General features: G+C 42.7%; 1 protein-coding gene across 3 annotated transcripts in view; it reads left to right on the plus strand.

Annotated features, from left to right (window-relative positions):
• AP3B1 (adaptor related protein complex 3 subunit beta 1) overlaps positions 1-20,212 on the plus strand; it is a 1,440,584-nt gene that overhangs the window by 108,914 nt on the left and 1,311,458 nt on the right. For all 3 annotated transcript variants that reach the window (XM_069223388.1, XM_069223395.1, XM_069223382.1), the window contains exon 2: positions 16,266-16,341. In XM_069223388.1, the coding sequence (XP_069079489.1) occupies positions 16,266-16,341 (76 nt within the window). The remainder of the gene's footprint in view (positions 1-16,265; positions 16,342-20,212) is intronic.

Below are 20,212 nucleotides of genomic sequence, written 5' to 3' on the forward strand. Positions count from 1 at the left end.
AGGCAGATTTCATTTATACTTGCCTTAGCCTCTGTCAGCCCTGTTCTATTCTAGGCAGCGTTTTCCTTGTACATTGTCACCTCCAACACTTCTCACCGGTCAGTGTGCTCCTTCTCACTTGGCAGGTCGGTCTGCGGTAGCTTTTCCTTTGGCAGGTTGCAGAACGTGCACATTCCTGTCCCAAACATTGAGAAGGGGAGTTGACTACAGCACACCACAGAGTGTCTTCGTCTCCAGTGGTGTGGAATACCGGATTGTGGTGCAGAGGACTCTTGGTACTCTGGCTAGTAGTTTTTGTCTCATATGTTTTCTAAGATTGCAGACAGATTTTATGTATTCTTCAAGTTCAGCTCTGGGAACAGCTTCTGTACTCCCTGTATTTTGCTTATTTCCTCCAGATTGGTCCAGCCTTAGTCTTTGTCTTCAGTTGTTAGCAGGAATGTAGGGAGACTTCACCACTTGACTACCTGGCGGTACAACTTCCTTGGACTAATCGAGCAGAAAAGGACCTGGGCCTTGCTCTACATTTCAAAGAAAACCCTCAATGCCCCAAATCCCCTCACTGTAGATTGACTACATTAGCCTCAGTGACGCATTGGGAGAGCCCTGCAATCTACATCTGCTGCCTGACCGACTCCCTCCAATCCCACATATTATTTGCTGCCTGCATTTTGGAAACCAAAATGGATTCCAGTGTACCAGCTGTCAACAATCGCTTACATGCTTCAAGCTCATTGAACTGCCTGCACATGGTATGCACAAATACATATGACATCCATGTGGTCATTGATGAACCACAGAATCCGGTTGCAGAGGACTGGCAGACCAGTTTGAAGATGAGTGGCTAGTGGCATTCTCCCTGTGCCAGCACAGGTAAAAAAGCACTGCACACCATTATAATCTTTCTACTGCCACCACTGTTGTTCCTCCATAGCCTGATAAGCTGAATGTAGTCTTGCATGGCAATCCTCTCCAGACTCCCTCTCTGGGTTTCATTCTGTGTCAGGGAGCCCTCCGTACACACAACTGGTTGGCTTGTGGGCTGAAGCGGAAATAAGAAGCCTATAGCAACTCGCGGTGGTGAAGTGAAAGCACTGTTGCATGCTACAAAGCCATGAAGGCGAGCTTTACCTTTTCAATCAACAGCAAGGTTTTCAATTCCTGTCTGAAAATCATAAGAGTAGCAGCAAGTCGTATAGACAGTAAAAAATAGTTTTAGAGCTTAAGTGCAGGAGCAGAGAAAGCTGAATGGCTGTACAAGATAACTTGGTCAATAGAATGTCAAGCTGAGCCAGGCACGTGCTGCGTGTTGAGAATAAACCCCCGGAGAACTGAAGATTTTTTGCTGAGGACATATGTTGCTATATGTTAAATGCAGGGAGGCTTAAATTTGACACTGGTGTGGCAGCAGGTGTTCAAGATTAAGGAGTGTAAAGGTTAAAGAATAGGGGTAATATGTTCACATTTGGTGGCTCATACTGTTAGCCTAGTTGCTGAGTAAGAAGAAGGAGACAATGCTAACTGATAAGCAGGAAACTAGAACATTTTGTAATCCTAACTTAAGAGTGCATTGTCTCCATCAGTATGGGACAGTATCAAGGACTGAACCACAGTTATGAATGAACATGAAGAAATGATCAGATTGGGCCTTCTTGCAAATATGTTTCTCATAGATATTTAAGGTAAGAAAAAAAAGTTGGAGGCAAGATTGAAGCAGAGGATTAATCTGACCATTAGGAAAGAGAACACGTTCTGTCTTCCTCACTTGTAACGACACTGTGAGAAACAGTTGCGTGTCATTTTCATGCTGATGAAAGTAGAGTTTTTCATGTCGTGTAAAACATTTAGCAATTAAAAATGCTACAAGGTAGATTAGTGTTTGATTTAACATTTTCTGATGCTTTTATTTTTGTTTTGGTAACCTATATTTGGAAAACAAAATATTATTCAGTGTATTTTTATAATGAAGCCCTCAAATCCCGCTCAAAGTTCTCATTGAACAGATTCACACTCATCCACTTGCTGGAAACCGGCAGGAAAAAGACAGTTAATGGGGAAGGAAGCGAAAGTGAAGTATACTGTCGCGGAAATACAATGTTAAACACAGACTGCAGAGATCTTAATATTGTTTTTGCCATCTCTAGCCAAAAATTTGGCAGTGTCCCATGGTCAGCAGCTGAGATAATGCTTAGAGCGTCCATCTTTGGGTTCTGCATTCAGGCACAAACTGTTGAATCATTCCCCTGACTCACCACAGTCAGGAAAGTCTCTGGAGTCTTCAACTGGGTGAAAACATGAACTCAGGGGTGTGGAATGTAATAAAATAACTACTTGTCCATAGGACGGGTTGTTTCTTAAATCTACTTGTCCTGTAAAAAAATGTGCTTGTCCCTTTGGTGCCATGTAGTGTGGCGACAAATTATGGCAGCAATCTCATTATGTAAGAACTCGGATAATAGCCTCTCTGATCATGTCAGGGCTACTACTATGGAAGGGCTTGTATACTTGCAATTTCAATCCCTACTATAACAATTTCCTTATTTTGCCACCTTTCCGCAGATCTACATACTGGGGCTGGAGAAAGCAGCAAGCAGTAGTTCCAGATCTGGAATGCCTTTGAGTCTGCAAACCTTCTAACTTGCATGTTAAAAGGATTGTCACCAGCTCTTCTGTAATCTTTTCCCATAATGAGAAAGGTTGGAAATGTATTCCGGACAATAGCAGAAGTAAAAGTTCTTCCAGGGTTGGGAAAAAGGTGGTTGGAGGGAAAGATAGATTTTCACATGAGCAAATCTACACATGCATATTTGCTTGTGCTAAAATACAGTTGGCAAATATTTTCTAGGAGTACGATTTCCTGGTCTACTTCTGTAAGCGCTTGTGAATTCATGAAAGCCACAAATTCAAAGACGTAAACCATAGGGGCACTTTTGTGCCTTTCTTTATGAATTGGGTTCCTAATTAGGTCTGGTGTTAAAGACATGTTGTTTTTATTAAACTTCTATTTCTATCTCTATCGGCTGGCTTTACTGTGAGTGATCTCATTCTGCTCTTCCAGAAGGAGTATATTGGCACACAGTAGTTTTATTCAGTGCGAGGAACTACTGTGGCAATCAGTGGCATAACAAAACTGGAGGGGCCCTCCTGCAAAGGACATGGAGGGCCCCCCTCCAGACTCACTGAGGGCAAGTGCTGCTCTGGGGGGGGGGGGGGGGGGGGGGCCTGGAGGAGGGCTGTGGGACCTATATTACACCACTGGTGGCAGTGTGTGCTTTTTGTGGCAAAAACTTTTTTCTCTTTTTGCCAGTGTTTATTGTTGTGGGAGCTGTCACGCCCTCACCATTGTAACAAAGTGTCACAAAAGCCATATCAAAACAAGATACGCATTGACAAAACCAAAAGACTTGCAAAACCTGTCAGATCGGTTGGCGTTGCCACTGCTTGTTTATTTTCATGCTTCACATAATCTTGTTGAAAAAGGTTACACTGATTTTCTATTAGGAATATGTTTTTGAAATACTAGCATGCATCAACACATTTTACTAATTGACGCTTCAAAGAAATACCACCTACATTTTCATTGTAGTGAAGCGTTTTTCCCTACTTGCATTTTTTTCAGAACATTTTATTTTGAAGCCAAAGAATCATCACTCATGCTTAAAAGCTTCTGCAGTTATTTGTATCTAATCAGAGAGCATTCTGGGAGCATTATACTTAGCCTCATGTTGTTAAACTTTTCAAACGTGTGTACACTTTTTTTTTTTAAACTGGAACCACTGTCAGTAGTGCAGTGTAACCTTAAAATGTTTATTTACAGCACTCACCCTAATAATGAAGGCTTTTCATTAATGGACCATAAATACAAGTTTGAACAGCATTAACTTATGAACACACATATTACCTCCACTGCAAAAAGTTCCCTTCTTTGTAAACTGGCAGCCAAAGGGTTTGTGCTGCAGGGGGTTGGGCCTACTTGTCCCATGGACAAAATAAACATGAAAACATGTTGGCCCTTGACCCCAAACAATATGTCTTGGGCATCAGGCAATAGGAATTCAACATCCCTGATGCAATGTATCAACCCATTTCCCTTTTACGTTTATGGGGTATTACAGAGATGTCTTCACATTTATTAATTTATCCTCCGTTATTTATGCCTTTTGAGTCTGTTCGCTTTGTGTACTTTGCCTTTAACAGGAAAGGAAGGTGTCAGAATCTCTTGGTTTGTTAATTCTTGCATCACATTCTGAAGCAAAGGCCCTCCCCAACAGTGGACCATCAAATATGCGTAAATTAGTTAACCTTGCTTCATCTCAAGACCAACGCCACCTGATTTTTATATTTTTTTTCTAGGTACACCATGGTTGCTACTGTAGAGTCCTCAGCTAACAAATCGGTCACTGTACCCTTAAAAGCACTTACCCGTGTCAAAATACCATGCAGTGCAGATTTTGTTGCAGGGGAATTTTTGTCTTTTGCCAGCAGTAATTTATCAATAGCAGTTCTTTTCAGTAAGCTCACTAATTGTATCAGTCAAAAATTCCCCAAGATCCATGTCCCTGCCAACTCCTCCACAGACCCACCGACCAGGCCACGGCCCTTGGCTCCCATGTGTCTAAGGTATTTCCCTACTTTGGATCTTGGGGAAACGATTGTTAATATCTTGGTTGCATTTAGTTTGCTCTGCTTTCGAAGGCAGCTTCGTTAAGTACATTGTACACAGCAAACGTTGCCCAAACTGTCTGGTTTCTGCAATTCTGGGGGGCTCTGTGGTCAGTAACTTTAATGTAGGCCTTAATTGCTACTGTGATACCGCTCTTCAGCTTGTTCAGTCCTACAACATAACCTACTATTTTCTCTGTCTGGAACTCCTCCCTACAGCTCCACAGAAGATCAGAAAACGAACACAGCTGCTCTGGATTACAGATCCGCACTCATTTTAGGCAGCACTGCCCTCATTTGTGGTTTCACTGGCATGCATTTTTTTTATAGCACACATTTTTATTTGTTTTAAAGTTAAACAATAGAATATGAATATCGTCCCATCCCGGACATCTCCATATGTCATTGCTACAACAAAGAAATATAACAGTGCACAAAGATTTTCTAAGTACTAGAGTGTTTGTTAACCAGCCCAGAATAATCCCTCCAGCACCCTCATATTTTGAAGTGTTTATGTGGGCAACCCCTGGCCCGATAAATAGGTTCTTTCAGCTTTGCTCACCACCACTGGCACAAATTTACTGCACCCTCTTTCCCCTCCAAGCGGAATCTCTTGTCCTTGTTATTCCAGGTTGATTTGCCTCTCAAGGTTCTCTGTCCACCCCACGGGACAAATGCATTTTTCCAACCTAGGACAAACTCCTTCCCCTACACTCCCATACGGTGTGTAGGTGTTTCATTCTCTTTTTTTTCACTAGAAGAGGAGTAACAACAGGCTTCTGCTGGGCTGCATCTCTGACCGTTTTCATAAGTGGGAAGGGATTGGAAAGGATTTTGTAAATTCAAACGCACAAGTTTATTGGTATTCACAAACTTAGTCCATGTCACTTCAGTCTTTTAGTAATTTAGTTTTTTTTACCCTTTCTTGCATATGCACCTCACTAGAGTACCCTCTGGATAAAACACACCCAGGGAGCTTCTGTTCTGAATTAACAATTTTAATGGCCATTTAGTGCACTCCTTGAACATCCTCCTTACAAGCTGAAGTCCAGATCCTAACCATGAAGTCTTGATCCTATAGTTTGATTCACAAGCAAAGTTCCAGAGTATTTACTAGACCTCATACTAGACAGCCTGTTTGATTGACTGATATTAATGTGGTGGAAGTACATTTCAGTAGGTATACACTTGACTCACTAATGAATTGCATTATTTAAGTAAATTGTAAATGTTGGTTTAGGTCAGTGACTAAGGTTGAGGTATAAAAGTTTTTAGTTTACTTTGATACGAGGAATACTGGAAAGGTATGTCTTCAGGGTGGAAGAACAGAGCAGTTGAACCTGTTGCTGTGGTAAAGGTGATAAGAGTCCGACTTGGTATCTTAGGAGGAAGGAAGAAATGCATGTAGTGAGGTGAAGGAGTTATGTGTATTTGGCGAGGATAATGATTATATTTGAAGGTGTGAAGTGTTTGGTAGGTAAATACCTCCTATAGATACTAAATGGGTACCTGATATACCATTAGTCTGCTGTCCAATACTAGCCAACCTTCATATGTAGGTTTGAATGACCATGAATTTTGAGAGCTTATAGAAAATGTGTGTGATAGCTACACTATGTTTTCAGGGTGAATTTTACTTCATTAAGGACATAGGACTGTTCTCCTTTTCACGTTTAATTGGTGTTTTTTTTTAATGTTTGACAACAAAGCAGAACAACAACTCTATACAGATTTGGAATGGTCTGGGCATTTTTTAGGTCGAGCCTAGGCAGCACCCATGTGCTATCTTCAAGACATGCTATATTCAGTGAACTTTAACCACACCCACTATTTCCATTCAGTCTTTGTTGTGCTCGTCTTAACTGTTTTCTTTTTTATTGGTGCATTGTTTCTAAATGTCCCTCCTTTGTGTGCTTAGTTCCCTCCCAGGCGATTTCACTAAGATAACTTTTTTGTTCATGCTTCTTCCTGTTACAGCATGTGATGGCCCCTCCTCCCGTCTGGTTTTGGTTTTGCCTTTAATCCCAGCCGCGATCCTATGTCCACCAGTTGCTCTCATGAGCTTTTCCTCACTTCGGCTCCCCCTTTCATCGTAGCTTCTGTTGAGTTGTATATCTGACTTCTTTTCCCTAACCTCAGTTTTAGCAAGCCCCTCTGCTTGTGTGTCCAAAACAGTGTACTTGCTTCACACTGCTACAGCCGGAAGCGCCATCACAGAGCGACTGTCTGAGCAAAGACGAGTTCACATAGAGCAAGGTATCAGCACCCTCTTATGATAGGCCTGAGAATAGTGAACCCAACTATGTTCAGATAAAGGTAGCAGTGCCTTTTGGAATGTCACGTTATGTGTTCCGCAATGCATGTTCCACCTTTCCGGTATCCACGCCTTGTGGATCTTTTTTGTTTTTGTTTTTGTTTTATATGGCCCGAATTGGACTCAAAGATATTGGAGCGGGTACATTACACATTCATTTTTGGTAGGCACGGGCATACTAAGTGATTTGTCCAGAATCACCGGATGTTGAGCCTATGCCGACACTCGAACCTGGTTTCCCATCTCCAAAGTTGGTAGCTCTGGCCGTTAACGTCACATCCTCTCTATTTTTTCATTATGTGCGATGTCTTCTAGTTCAATTTTTGTGACACTTTGTTGTACATGGCATTTGATAAGAATAAAACGTGTATTATACTATGTGCTAATTTTTTTGTAATTTTGTCAATATGTGCTGTACTTTTGCTTTTTTCTGCTGTACACGATGTAAGCTGTGTGCAGCACATTGGTATTGGGTATTAAAAAAACAAACAAACTCAGTGCTTTGAACTATTCCAAATAATTACCTTTGTAAAACTACTGATTCAGAAGTGAGGTGTGTGTTTAGGGGTCACTCAGTGAGTAGAGTTTGACATATGACAGATAATCAATACGTGTATGCTTGTTTAGATGTTTTATAATATTTACTCGTAATTAGGCAGTGATCGGACTAAGAGTCCCAGGCGTGGCACAGCCCACAAATGGCTCCACTTTTGGAAGACAGCCATGAATAGTTTTTAGCGGAAGCCAGCTTTGTTTTCATATGGATTTCTTTATTCACAAAGTGTACACTTTACTATCCAACGAGACATTGAAATCTTTGTATTGACTTGGAATTTGTATTTATCACTTTGCATTTAAGCCACTCTGTGCTGAGCGAGCTATGTCCACATCTCACTACATAACTTATTTTGTGTGATCGGAAAAACATGACTGCATCTTCTAATATCTTCATAGTGTTCCACATAGGAGCCTGTTATCTGTTAGTTTAGTCGTGGAAGTCTGTGCAGATTTTTTTATAAGGTCTAGGCTACAAAGTCTGTGTAATCATGTTGACCTTTCGGTGGAGGTTTAGCAGTCATTATTATCTGACTTCGTTCTTAAATCCTAAATTCACGTGGAAATGCAAAACTTAATTTTTTCTTTCTTAAAAAAATCATGCCAGTTGACTTCTGCAGTCCCCCCAGCTCCTGATCCTGAAAACTAGGTGACTCAGTATGTTGTGGCTAAACCACTTCCACCTGCAGCCAAGACTGACTCATCCGAGTAGCCGTTTTAGCTGTACAGCTGCTTGTCACAAGACAGCCAAGATGTATAGTTTAGAACCGTGCCAGGCGGCACAAACTCTTGCTTATATATTAATGATATTCTGACCCATTTGAAAGTGCACTGGTCCAAGTACTACATGAGAAACCATTCTGCAACTAAATGAGCACCTTCTTGTTTGTAAGGTCTGTTTTGGGGTACATACGGAAAGACCGCTTGTGGTATATCCAATCATTTGTTTATTTAAGGTGTAAATAAGCACACATGCTGTTTTATTCCCGCCCTGGAGAGTGACCCTGTTACATGGATTATTGCATGTTCGCCCATATACGTTCTTACGGGCTCACTACTTTTGTATTGCCTTGTTTTGTTAGTTTCCCGCTCGTATTCTGCTTCTTATTCACGATGGTTAGTTTCGGGGTACTTGGCCTCTGTCAGCGAAACGCACTCAGTTTACGCCATTTGCCAACCAGAGTGTAGCTGTGTATCCGTGTGTAAACAAACTTTAATTTCTGATATGCTTTTGAAGCCTGCGCGGCTCGGCACCATGCTTCATGTTTCATATTTCATATTATCGTACTTCTTTAATTAACTGCTCCATGGATTTAAACTTTTTTTTTTGAGTTTTATATTGTTTTAAGGTTTGTACAATACATACAAAAGGTAAACAAAACATCAATTTAGCAGCCAAGATTATAGCACATACCATCAGAGATGTGATATATTGAAAATGGTAGTGTCCACAACAGATGAATGCAATGTGAATTATTGATGCCTGTCTATGGGTTTGATCCTACGCTCACGATGGCACTACCTGTCTAGTTAGCAGATAATTTGTAAACATGGTCCACACGTTCCTGGGGCAGGATGTTGCGGGCAGTTCCTCCGCATACTCTTCTAAAGCGTTCTTACAATATGCCAGTTCTTGCAGCCGTTTTGGTTGTGCGGGGTATTTCCTTTTCCCCCAATTCATGGCTACTTGACGTTTAGCCAGTAATAGTGCTATTGCTTTGAATCAACGTGTTGCCGGTTTCAATGATTGCACCAGGCCCAGCAGGCATATCCGAATTCTGCATGTCATTGGTTCCTCAATTATATCACACAATGTACCCTCTACCTCTGTCCAGAATCCCCTTATTTTGGGCACTCCCATGCCAAATGTATGAATCCCCGCCCCTGTCGCCATACATTGAGCACATCGTGAGTCTGTCCGTGCCCCATATGGCTGCATTTTAAGAGGTGTGTAATACATCTGGTGCAAGTATCTATAGTGTATAATGCGAAGGTTGCAATTGGATGTTAGACAGCTGGTTACTGAGCAGCAGTGTTTCCAGTCTTCCTGTGTTAGAGGGGCTGGAAGGGTGGCATTCTAGCTTGCCAAAGCCTTGTCAGTCAGTGAGGGAGTGTCCACTTGTGCGGCTTCATATAATTTGGTGATTAGTTGCCTCCTATCCTTGTATGTGAGTAAGGTCTGTAATGCTCTTAGCATTGGGGGCTATGCTGGGAACATCGGATGTAGTGCTTTTATGGCATGTGTGAGGCGGTGGTAGTAAAACTTGAAGAGTGTCGTGGCATTTTGTATATGTTGTAAGTCTGTCAGTCCTACAAAGGTGCCACCCGAGTAAAGATCTCCCATTGTGGTTATACCTACTGTTTTAACCAGAGCCCGCAATCCTGGTTCATGTGTAACTGAGTGTCGGGTGATCCTCCAGAGGCAGTGCAGGGGCGTACAGGGGCATTCGACCCACCTGTGTTCCCAATGTGCGCCAGGCCATAACTGCAGTTTACCATGCTGATCTCCATGCGAGGAGTGTCTCTGTGTGTTCAAGGTAGCACATGGCGCAGTAGTATGGGGTATACTTCCTCGCCTCTACCGCTAAGTGTAGTATGTATTCGGATGGATTATACCAGTAGTGAGCATGTTGTGCCTGCGCGCATGGATATTATAAATGTAGTTCTGGTGCTGTGAAGCCTCCTTTTTTGTGTGGTAATGTCAGGATTTCTCATCTCAGCCTTGGTTGCTTCCCCACCCATATTAATCTGATTAGTAGAGCTCTAATGAGCTTGACGAACCTGCCAGTCAGGATGATAGGGATGTTGTTGAAGAGGTATAAAAAGCGAGGTAGCGCCACCATTTTTATGACAGCAACTCTGTCTGCAAAGGACAGTGCTTTGTCACCCAGAGTCCCACCTGTTCTTCTAGTTTTGATAAGGCAGTGTCGTAATTAGTCTGCCGTACCACGTTAGGGTCTTTATGTATCCATATGCCTAAATATTTAACTGCATCCGTGCACCATTTGAGCGGATATTTAAGGGGTATTGGTTTTGTCTGTGTTGTTAGTGGCAAGATCAGTGATTTCTCCCAGGTGATAATAAGCCCAGAGTAGTGTTCGAATCATATGTATTCCCGGAGTATAGGTGTGAGCCGGGTCGATGGGTTTCGCACATATATTACAATATCATCAGCCTATAGTGGCAGTCCGATCGGGCACTGCCTAAATCGAAGTGCTGCTTCTGAATGTCTCTGCCATATAATGCAGGGCAGTGGCTCCACCACAAGAGCAAGCAATAGCGTAGATAGAGGGCATCCCTGCCTTGTTCTGCGGTGTATTGGCACTGGACTCAACGTCTGTCCCTTTATTTGGATTTGGGCCATTGGACTGGTGTATATAGCAGTTGAATCCAGCGGAGATACGTGCTTGGTAGGCCTATCTGCTTCAGAATCGTAAACATGTAAGGCCATTCTATAGAGTCAAAGGCTTTGGCGGCATCTAATAGAACCGCAGCTGCCACTAGTTAGGGGTCTAAGCGATTCAGTAGTGCAAAGAGTGTACGCAAGTTGTGGGTAGTGGAACGATTCGGGATGAAGCCTGAATGGTCAGGGACGACCAGATTGGGCATAAGGGGCTGCAAGCGGTTTGCTATTATCTTTGCTAATATTTTCACGTCATTGTTTATCAGGGAAAGGGGTCAGTATGAACCGCACTGATCTGGTTCCTTGTCTTTTTTGAGGAGCACTACTATGAGCGCTTCTCTTAAGGATGTAAGGAGTTCCTCTTTTGAGTAGGGTTCATCATACATTCGATAAAGATGGCAGATCACTTGCGAAGCATAGGCCTTGTAGAATTCCCCAGTCAGTCCGTCTGGGCCCAGCGCATTTACAGTGGTTAATGTCTGTATTGCATCGCGTAGCTCATCTATGTCTATAGGCCCAAGAGATACTCAAGTTAGGCATCCGACAACCACTCCAGGGCTATGTCTTTCAGGTACTCCGCAATGTTGGACTCATTTGCTCCTTCAGAAGAGGCATATAATGACGTGTAATAGGATGTGAAGGCCTTCAAAATCCCCTCTGCAGTCCAGTGTACTTGACCTGCCTCGTCTTTTATTTTGATTACTTGCTGCGTACCTTTGGCTGGTCGTAATTTGGCTGATAATGAGCACCCTTGGCGTCCCCCTTCACTATATGCTCTAGCCATGTGACGTTGGGACATATATCTCCCGATCAGCAGTGTCCTGATATGTGCTAATGTGGTATCAGATATGCGCTAATTTTGTGATATCTCCTGTGTGTTCGTACTCCTGTTCTAGCTGCTTTATAGTAGCCTCTGCCTTACTGAGCTGAATGTGGATATCTCTGAGTATCCCCGTTTTCGTTCTGAAGCAGACCCCGCAGATCGTGACTTTAAAGACCTCCCGCAGGATGCCTGCGCTTGCCACTGAGCCTTTGTTGACATTGAAATACTCTTGTATGGCATGGCTTATAGAACCTTTATATACCTGGTTGAATAATGCTGTGTTTGGAAAACGCCATATGAATGGTCTATGGACCATCGCAGGGATAAAAATATACAACCTCACTGGTTTGTGGTCGGACAATGTGCGTGCCAAGTGGTGGACCTTTGTTACCCTTAGTCTTGCCTCTTCCGACACCAGCCAGTAGTCTAGTTGGGCCCAAGTCGCTTGTACTGTGGACGTATATGTGCCTTCCCTCGCATCCCCATTGCCCAGACTCCAGATGTCTACACTGTTGAAGCCTGTCATGGTGTCTTAAGTATTTTTGCAGAGCGGCAGTCATGACTTGCTAACCCCGTTGACCTGTCATATCGTGTGTCTAATGTGTTTAAGTCTCCTCCCCAGTGGATCACCGCAGGTGGCATGGTGCGCAGTGTATGCCATAGAGAATTATAAAACGCTGGATCATCAATGTTTGGGCCGTATACATTAACCAATGTAACCATATTTTCCCCTGGGGGGGTTGCCTCAGAGCTAGAGATCTATGTACTTTCACCACCACAAACGTTTGTGACGGAGCATCAGAGCCAAATATTTCTGTAATGAGGAGTTCAATATAGGACTCCATGTTCCCTGTATTGGTAGACTCTGGGAGCCCCGTTATGCGCACGTTGTTGTGTCTTGAGCGTGCTTCAAGGTCTTAATTTTTTGCTTTTATTACTGCCAACACCTTTTCCATATTTAGTAGTTTTTCCTCAGACTTTCCAGCTGCACCTTCTGCGTTGGATACTCTTTGCTAAATGTCTGTGATGCAGGAGTCCTGTTGTGCCAGCTTGTTGGAGAGGTGATCATTGCGAAGGTCTAGCCTGCCTATTTTGCTGTCAATTGTTTATAGACTTTGCTGCATGGCGAGTAATGTATTTTCTATGGTATTTTCAGGTGAGCTGGGTGTCCCCGTATCAGACAACTCGCTGGGGTTCTTTTTTGGGACTTCAAATGTCAGTCGAGGTTGCCATTTTTCTGATTTGCCCATGTTAGCTAAGGTCAGGCAGCGCATGCGTTGTCTGTCGCTCCTCTTTGGAAGAAGTCAGGAGGATCACCAACTCCAGGCCCTGCCCTTCACTGCTCCCAGCACAATGTTGAGTATCTGATGGAGCCTGTGTTCTCCGTCCTGCCCACTGTGCTTGGTGTACTGGTACAGCGCTTATTTTCGTGTCTCTGAGCTGAGTGTGTTCAGGCCGTATCCCGTATTGTTTTCACTTCTTCTGCATGGCTCATAGAGCGCTTAGTATTATGCAGCAGCTGGGAAGGGTGCATCCCCCATTTCAGACTCTCCTCGTGCCTTGTGGGTGCCCTGTGGGTGTTGCTCTATTCCTGCACTTTGTATCGGCGAGCTATCAGTCAGCGTTTTCTTGCCTGTCTCAGCCGCTCGTTCGTGCCTGCCTCAATTCCCTTAGTGCGCAGCACCCTATGCCGCTGTCCCCCACTGCAGCGCAACCCTCCTTACCACCTATGGGGTTGTCACTTTGGGCCTCACAGCCTTGGCGTCGTGGTCCTCGTCACCACGGCTCTCCGCCCCCGATGCCGGTAGTCTTCTGGGAGGTCCACCTCACCGAAGCACACCCTCCGCTTGTGTCCGGGGACCAAGTGCAGGTCCGATTTCAACGTATTGGTGTTGCGGGTGTCATTTTGAGGTCCGCACACAGGTTCGTCGGAGGCTCTTTTTCTGGCACGCTGATGGTCTTTTGACCCGCAGGGCGCTTCATTGGTGTTCTAAAGCCTCATCTGTAACTCTTGCTCCGACAAGGAGTGTGTCATTTAGGCCTGAACCAGGATTTTGCCAGTTTGTGTGCTTAAACAGCTGGCAGAGCTGCACTACAGTGCGGCCATCGTGCCTTGGGCTCTCTGGTGCCCCTTGGATTGAAACGTAAGTTTTAAAAATAGTTTTATTGATTTTTCAATGAAGAAAATGAAAGAAATGTCAGCAGCATTAATTGTGTCACCCCAGCGTAGGGGACTATATGCAGAGTCGTATAATTCAGTTTAAAAATCCAACAAACAGCCATGCATCCTCCAGGGTGGCACAGGTTAGATTGGGGAAAAAGGCTGTCAAATAGAGAAATTGGACCCCCCACCTATACCTCAACTAATCCCCCTCCAACTAGAAGGGGTAAGATCTTACCCCATCCCAAATGCAACAATAGCTTGTTTTTATGAAACACTGTTTCATCAGTCCTAAAACTGACAGATAGGTGCTTCCACAGCTGATTGAAGGGAGTTGTTCTGTCTCATCCGAAGAGGCCTAAGGCTCTCTATCGAGGCTGGAGTACCATGTTCAGCAATCCTCCACATATTAGCACATAAACTGTGTTTGCTTGGCCTCAAAACGCAAATAAGTCAGTCTTTTTAATAGTAAGCTGTTCCATTGCCAAAAGAGACCAGAGCCTGTGGAATGTTGCACGAGGGAAGGATATTCTGTACTTTTCAGTTGTGTTCTGTTGTCCATTTAGCTGCTCTTAGACGCTTTGACCATGTGCTATTCATTTGCATTTCATCATCAGCTCAGGTGCGGGAGCTTCACCCCCAAGAGTAGCACCTCTGGGATAAAGGGGCTGTGAAAACCCCAGAACTGCTTTCAACATGCCTGCCACCTTAAGCAGCCTGTTTTTTTTTTTTTTTTACTTGTGGCACATATCGGTGGTCAGGCATGTTTCAGCATAGCAGTTGTGCCATGATTACATTTTCCATGAACCGCTTATAGTGATTTATTGATTAGAATTGTGGGAACGGTCGGTATGGACTATTGGTAGTTGATGCAGTTGACAACTGTTTACTTGGAAAGTGATGACTGGTGATGGAGGAAAAGAGGTGGTTCGGTCCGTTTTATTTTTTTTGTTTCCTTCTTTTTTGTTGCTGGATTTGACTCTAGATTTCTAGGCATGTTGGATGAGATTGATTTGCTGTTGATACTCCACAATGCTAGAACCCCCCGTTTTGATTGTGTTGAACCTGAGACTGTTCCCTTCTTCCATTAGCTGACCTAGTAAAGACAAGTACAACTTTGATTTACTTATGGTTTACATTTCTAGATGATTATGACTATTGTTGCTGTTGGTAAAGGACTGTAAACACTGGTGGTGGAGCTGTGCCAACGAGGTCACGGTTAGTGTAAATCCATGAGGCCTGCTGCACGGTGCACTCCGTTGATTCAGTTTACCTGCTTACACTGCAAAGATTGGCGAGCTGTCAATTAAGGGATTGTTGCTATGTCTTTGAGCAGCCGTGACTCACAAGATTGGTCATGTTAGGGGCAAGTATAGGAAAATATTCTTGATTCATTTTCTTGTGTACTGAAGCCATGTGAATGCCTCTACAGGCAGGTTTAATGGTTGGATTGTATTCGCTAACTACAGTTTCCTCGATGGTCATTAATTTGTAGGCAGTTGGAGAGAATGTCAGATGATTTGGGGAAGTATTCACGTAGTTGGTCTTCTCTTTTTATATTAATTTCTGAATGTTACAGAATGGTCTATTCTCAGGACATCTTGGTTTGGTTAAACACGATTGCTTTGTGTGGTTTGCCATGTTAATTAAAATTATGCTTCACTGCTTTAAATTATACTTGCATGTGTACTTTGCCTGGCGTCTTGTCTTCATCTACGTTTAATCACCAGTATTGGCTAGCCAAATTCAGAATTTTCCCTTTTAGCTTGGTGAGCTGAATTTGTACTAGGAGTTTGATTTCCTCTTTTTTGGTGGGTGTATAGAAGAATTAAAAGGGCACTCAATGAGATACGTCCTCTACTACCTCTGGGTTTGCTGATCTCTTGATATTTTAACTGAATTTTGTGTATTTTGTAATTCTATTTTGCTCACTTTTTTGATGTGTCTAATTTGATATAGTTGGACTGAGTTTCATTGAACTAGCCTGAATGTCATTTCACATTGAGGGGTGCATTGTGATGAGTGAGCAGACTCACTTTGGATGTTACAGTACTGGTAGGATTGTAACCTCAGTGCTGTATGACACTAGGCAAAATATGTGGCCTGTCGCTATTTTTGTGATAGTTTGCAAATTTGATTGACACTCAGGGTGTGCAAATGCTTATGTCCTTGAACCGTTATATTCTAAATATTCCAAATTGAATTTTGTATTTTAACAGATTTTTTGAGCCACGATTTGAAGGTTCAATGTTAGTTAGACCTAGATGTGTTGTCATATCAAAGTTTTATGATGTACATTAATCAGCATACGGAATTACAATTGATGTGTTATTTTGTTTTTATTTAGAAATGAAGATCTTAAAGAAATGTTGGAAAGCAATAAAGATTCTGCCAAATTGGATGCAATGAAGAGGATTGTTGCGGTATGTAAACATAAGCTGTCAGGCTGCTTGTTTAGTTTAATCTAAAGGGAAAAAACATTTTACCTGAACAGGATTTGTTTTTTCTTTTTTGCCTTTTTTGATATCCTGTAGAGTATTTTCTTACTATCAAACCAGAGCAAATGCTCGATGCTACACTATCCCTCACCCAAGGAAGGCCTCTTCACTCCTGAACTCTGCCTGCAGTGATGGGAATATATGTCCTTATTTTTTTTTTAAACAGATTTTATTGATTTCAATGAGTGTCATAGCATCATCAAATTACAGCCTTCAGTTGCCTCATTGTGATTCGAGGCTGTATGATCTTCCTCAAACAAATTAGTGTTTAACGTCCCCAACTCCCCACAGTCTCTCCCCTACTCTCCCAGAGTCGTGTCCAGTAAAAGTCCATATAACAGGTTAGGTCTTATCCCAATCATCCCATCAGTGCATACAAATATCAGGAGGAGCCAAAGTGGCCATTCAATAGGTGAGTCAGTAGGGAGTTCAACATTAGGAAGCAGTTCATGTTTGCGCAGTAGTTCTAGGGAGGAGCTAGGGCTTATGATCCTTCTGGTGACGGCTCTTGTGTTGGAATCTCTTGGTCCTTCACGCATTCTACCAGTGTTTAGCCTGCCCAGGCCGTTTCTAGCAAGCCTAAACCCAGTCTGGCCTCCATCAACACCTCCCCTTCGTAGCAGGGAAGAAATCTCCTTATGACATCTGGGTAGGTGGGTCTGTGTGGAAACTAACACTTCTCTACATAGACCCTCATTGCAAGGTAAGGGAATCCCTGTGCCAACATGAGGTTGGCATTGCGAGTTGTGTGGTAATTATTATCCTCGCGATTTAACACTGATAAATTGTGTATGGTCAGACCTGCAGAGCGGAACTAGTTGGCCAAGAAAAAGACAAAATATGGAATTTCGTGTGTTAAAAATATGTTCATTTTGAAGTTGAAAGCTCGGATTAGGAGGTATCTACCACACGTGGTTAATAGCTTATCCGGGGGTAATGGTATCCCACCTTATTTTGCCCAACTTCTAATGAAGGGATAGTGTATCCTTTTACCTCTCAACTATGCCCAGCCCTTTCTCTCGCTCTTGTTTCCCAGGATGGAGGAGGGCTGTCAGAGCGCATGTATGGCAACATGGCAGGTGTGTTGTAGTAGCCTCTTTAGTATCAAGAGTGTCAGATTTTATGAAGTTTTTTTTCTATCTTGCTTCGTTTTCCACAATGAAATATTTTACACAAATGTATTACATATTTAATGGGATAACTCACATTACTTTATTATTGTATTGAATGATAAAATTCTAAAGTTGAACTTTTAAAAATTGGGCAATATTTAAATGCCTCTCAGTTTAAAATGAAAAAAGTTTCAGCACATCAAACACATTGTCATTTAGATTACATTTTCATTGGAAAGCATACGGCTCTGCTTGCCCTTTGTTTGTAACATTATGAAGACCCATGACTTCAAAGCAATCTAAAGGGCCACAGTCGGATTCAGGCACTTTCATAAAGCACAACATAACTGAACCCAGGCCGAATACATAGATGTTAATTTCTGGATTGGCCTTTGCCAGGTGGACAAACATTTTCATGTGGGCCAAAAACTGAAAATGTCAGTTGTAGAGAGGAAGGGCTGGGCATACTTAAGAGGTAAAAGAATACACTATGGCCTTCATTACAAAAGCAATCCGGCCTTGGCGTCCAGTTTTCCTTCAAAGAAAATATCTGTTAGGAGTTGGAGTGTGTCTGTCGGGAAATGCACCTAGATTAACCAGGGTTTAATTCCCACAAATGTATGATTAGATAAAGCCCTTTGCCACCAAGATGTTAGGTATGGAACCTGATAAATGGGAGTTAAGACTGATAAATTGGAACTAAGCAGTGCCTACTCAATAATTGACCTAGTATCATCTACTACCATTTCCTCCTGCTCAGACGGTGGGATATGAAGTGCTGGGGATTGGTGACTGGCCCTGCATCCCCAATTAGACAAAACTGGTGATCAAGGCAGAGGGGTTCCTCAAGACTTGTAGGAGGACTTTGACTTGCTATATGTTTGGAGGCTACTCATTCATGCATTCATGATACTAGTGCAAGGATCAACTGTTTGGCTTGTAATAGCCTGATTACACATGAACTCTCTGATTACATTATACTGAAGGAAGTTGTATAGGATCATGCATAGATTATATTTTCCCTGGATATGCTTCAAGACAAATGTGACTTTAAGTAACTTTTTTATAAAACGGGCATGTATGCCCTGAACAAATTAGGATGGAGACCATATAAAGGTTGGTGAGAAATTTGGCTGCTTAATAGTGAGTCAGCAATTACAAATCAGCCATATCAGCTGTCTGTGATGAAACTGGGCATTTACACCCACCCCTAATACATAGCAACCTCTACAGCTTTCTACAAGAAGCTTCACTTCTATGAAAAAAGAAATTCAACTGCAGCTGAATATACGTTTCAAAACAGTGTCTGTTATCAAAGCTTACTACATCTACTAGTTCTAGCCTGGATGGTGAGATCTCCTGAGTAAGAACTTGCTGAACCATTTCAGACAAGTTGTGTGGCATCCCTTCCCTTCCCTTTAAGATTTTCAAAAATGCTTAGTCCCTTTTCTCCCTGAATCAAAAATTCAATAGAGTGAAGTTCTTCTTGATTCTTCCTGATTCACAAATATTATAAGGCAGTTGCCAGTTTGCATGTTATAGACCGAAGTTTCGTATATGCACAGACTTAACATTCAGGCAAATGAATAGCCAGTTGACCAAAGGCAGTCATCATTACTTGTATAAATCCCCTCACAGGCTGGCATTGTCCCTGAGAGAACTGCCAGAGGCAACTTGTTCATGCAACATTTTCATGCACCTACTATGGCAGGTACGTGAACTGAAGGAAAAACTCACCATATCCCTCAACACAGAAAAGCATTTGACCATGCACATCAAGTAGAGCTCTCTCTTCCCTCTCTCCTTGCTTCTGTCTTGACGACTTCTCTTTAGGTATAGCTTGCACCAAAATTATGTATGTCAGCCAGTAAGTGCTTATTGTCTGTTTTGGCAAATAGCCACTCCTCAAATTTGATCAAGTGTCTGCTCACCTAAGGTTTCAACGAAGAACCAATGTCAGTTATGATTATACTTCATTTGCTCCCCTTCTAAAAGGCCATAATCCAGCCAAACCCGTTTATAAAAGAAGACACCAGACAAGAGGACTTCATTTTCCCATAAACTATTTGCACAGGAAGTTAAATCTCTGTATTTTCTGTCATACATCTGGACAGGAGGAAGTGACATTACTTACTGCCCTAGCTCAGGGCATCCTGCTACCTTGACATCGCCAACAAAGAGTGGACAGAGGCAAGGACATTGCCTGTTTGGGCGTGTTAAGGCCAGAAATGGCCTTGGGTCAGAATCCCTGGTTCATTGAAAGGTACAGGATAAGATGTATTCATGTGCGTCACCCAGCTCCTCATGCTGCCAGTCCCCACAGTCACATACAGACATAGCCAACCCCTAACACTCACAAACATTCACAGAATACACAGATCCAAATTACTACATAATCCACTAACTACCGTATACCCTCAGACTACAGAGCACGCATTCAAACTCATACGCATTAAGTCTGACTGTGCAGTACTCCAACCACAACACATTGCAGGCCTCATCACCTTTCACAGGCCTAAATTTATCCTCATCACAGAAACATGGTAAAACCCCACATTCTTGCACATCCTAGATACCTACAGCACTTAGCGTGTGGGCCATATCTTGATACCAACCCTCTCTTCTAAAGAAATTGTAAAGCTTTCTTTCAGAAAGCAACTTCAGAACTGCTGTCTAAGCCCTTG

The sequence above is a fragment of the Pleurodeles waltl genome, chromosome 1_1, assembly GCF_031143425.1.
Source record: "Pleurodeles waltl isolate 20211129_DDA chromosome 1_1, aPleWal1.hap1.20221129, whole genome shotgun sequence".
NCBI lineage: Eukaryota > Metazoa > Chordata > Amphibia > Caudata > Salamandridae > Pleurodeles > Pleurodeles waltl.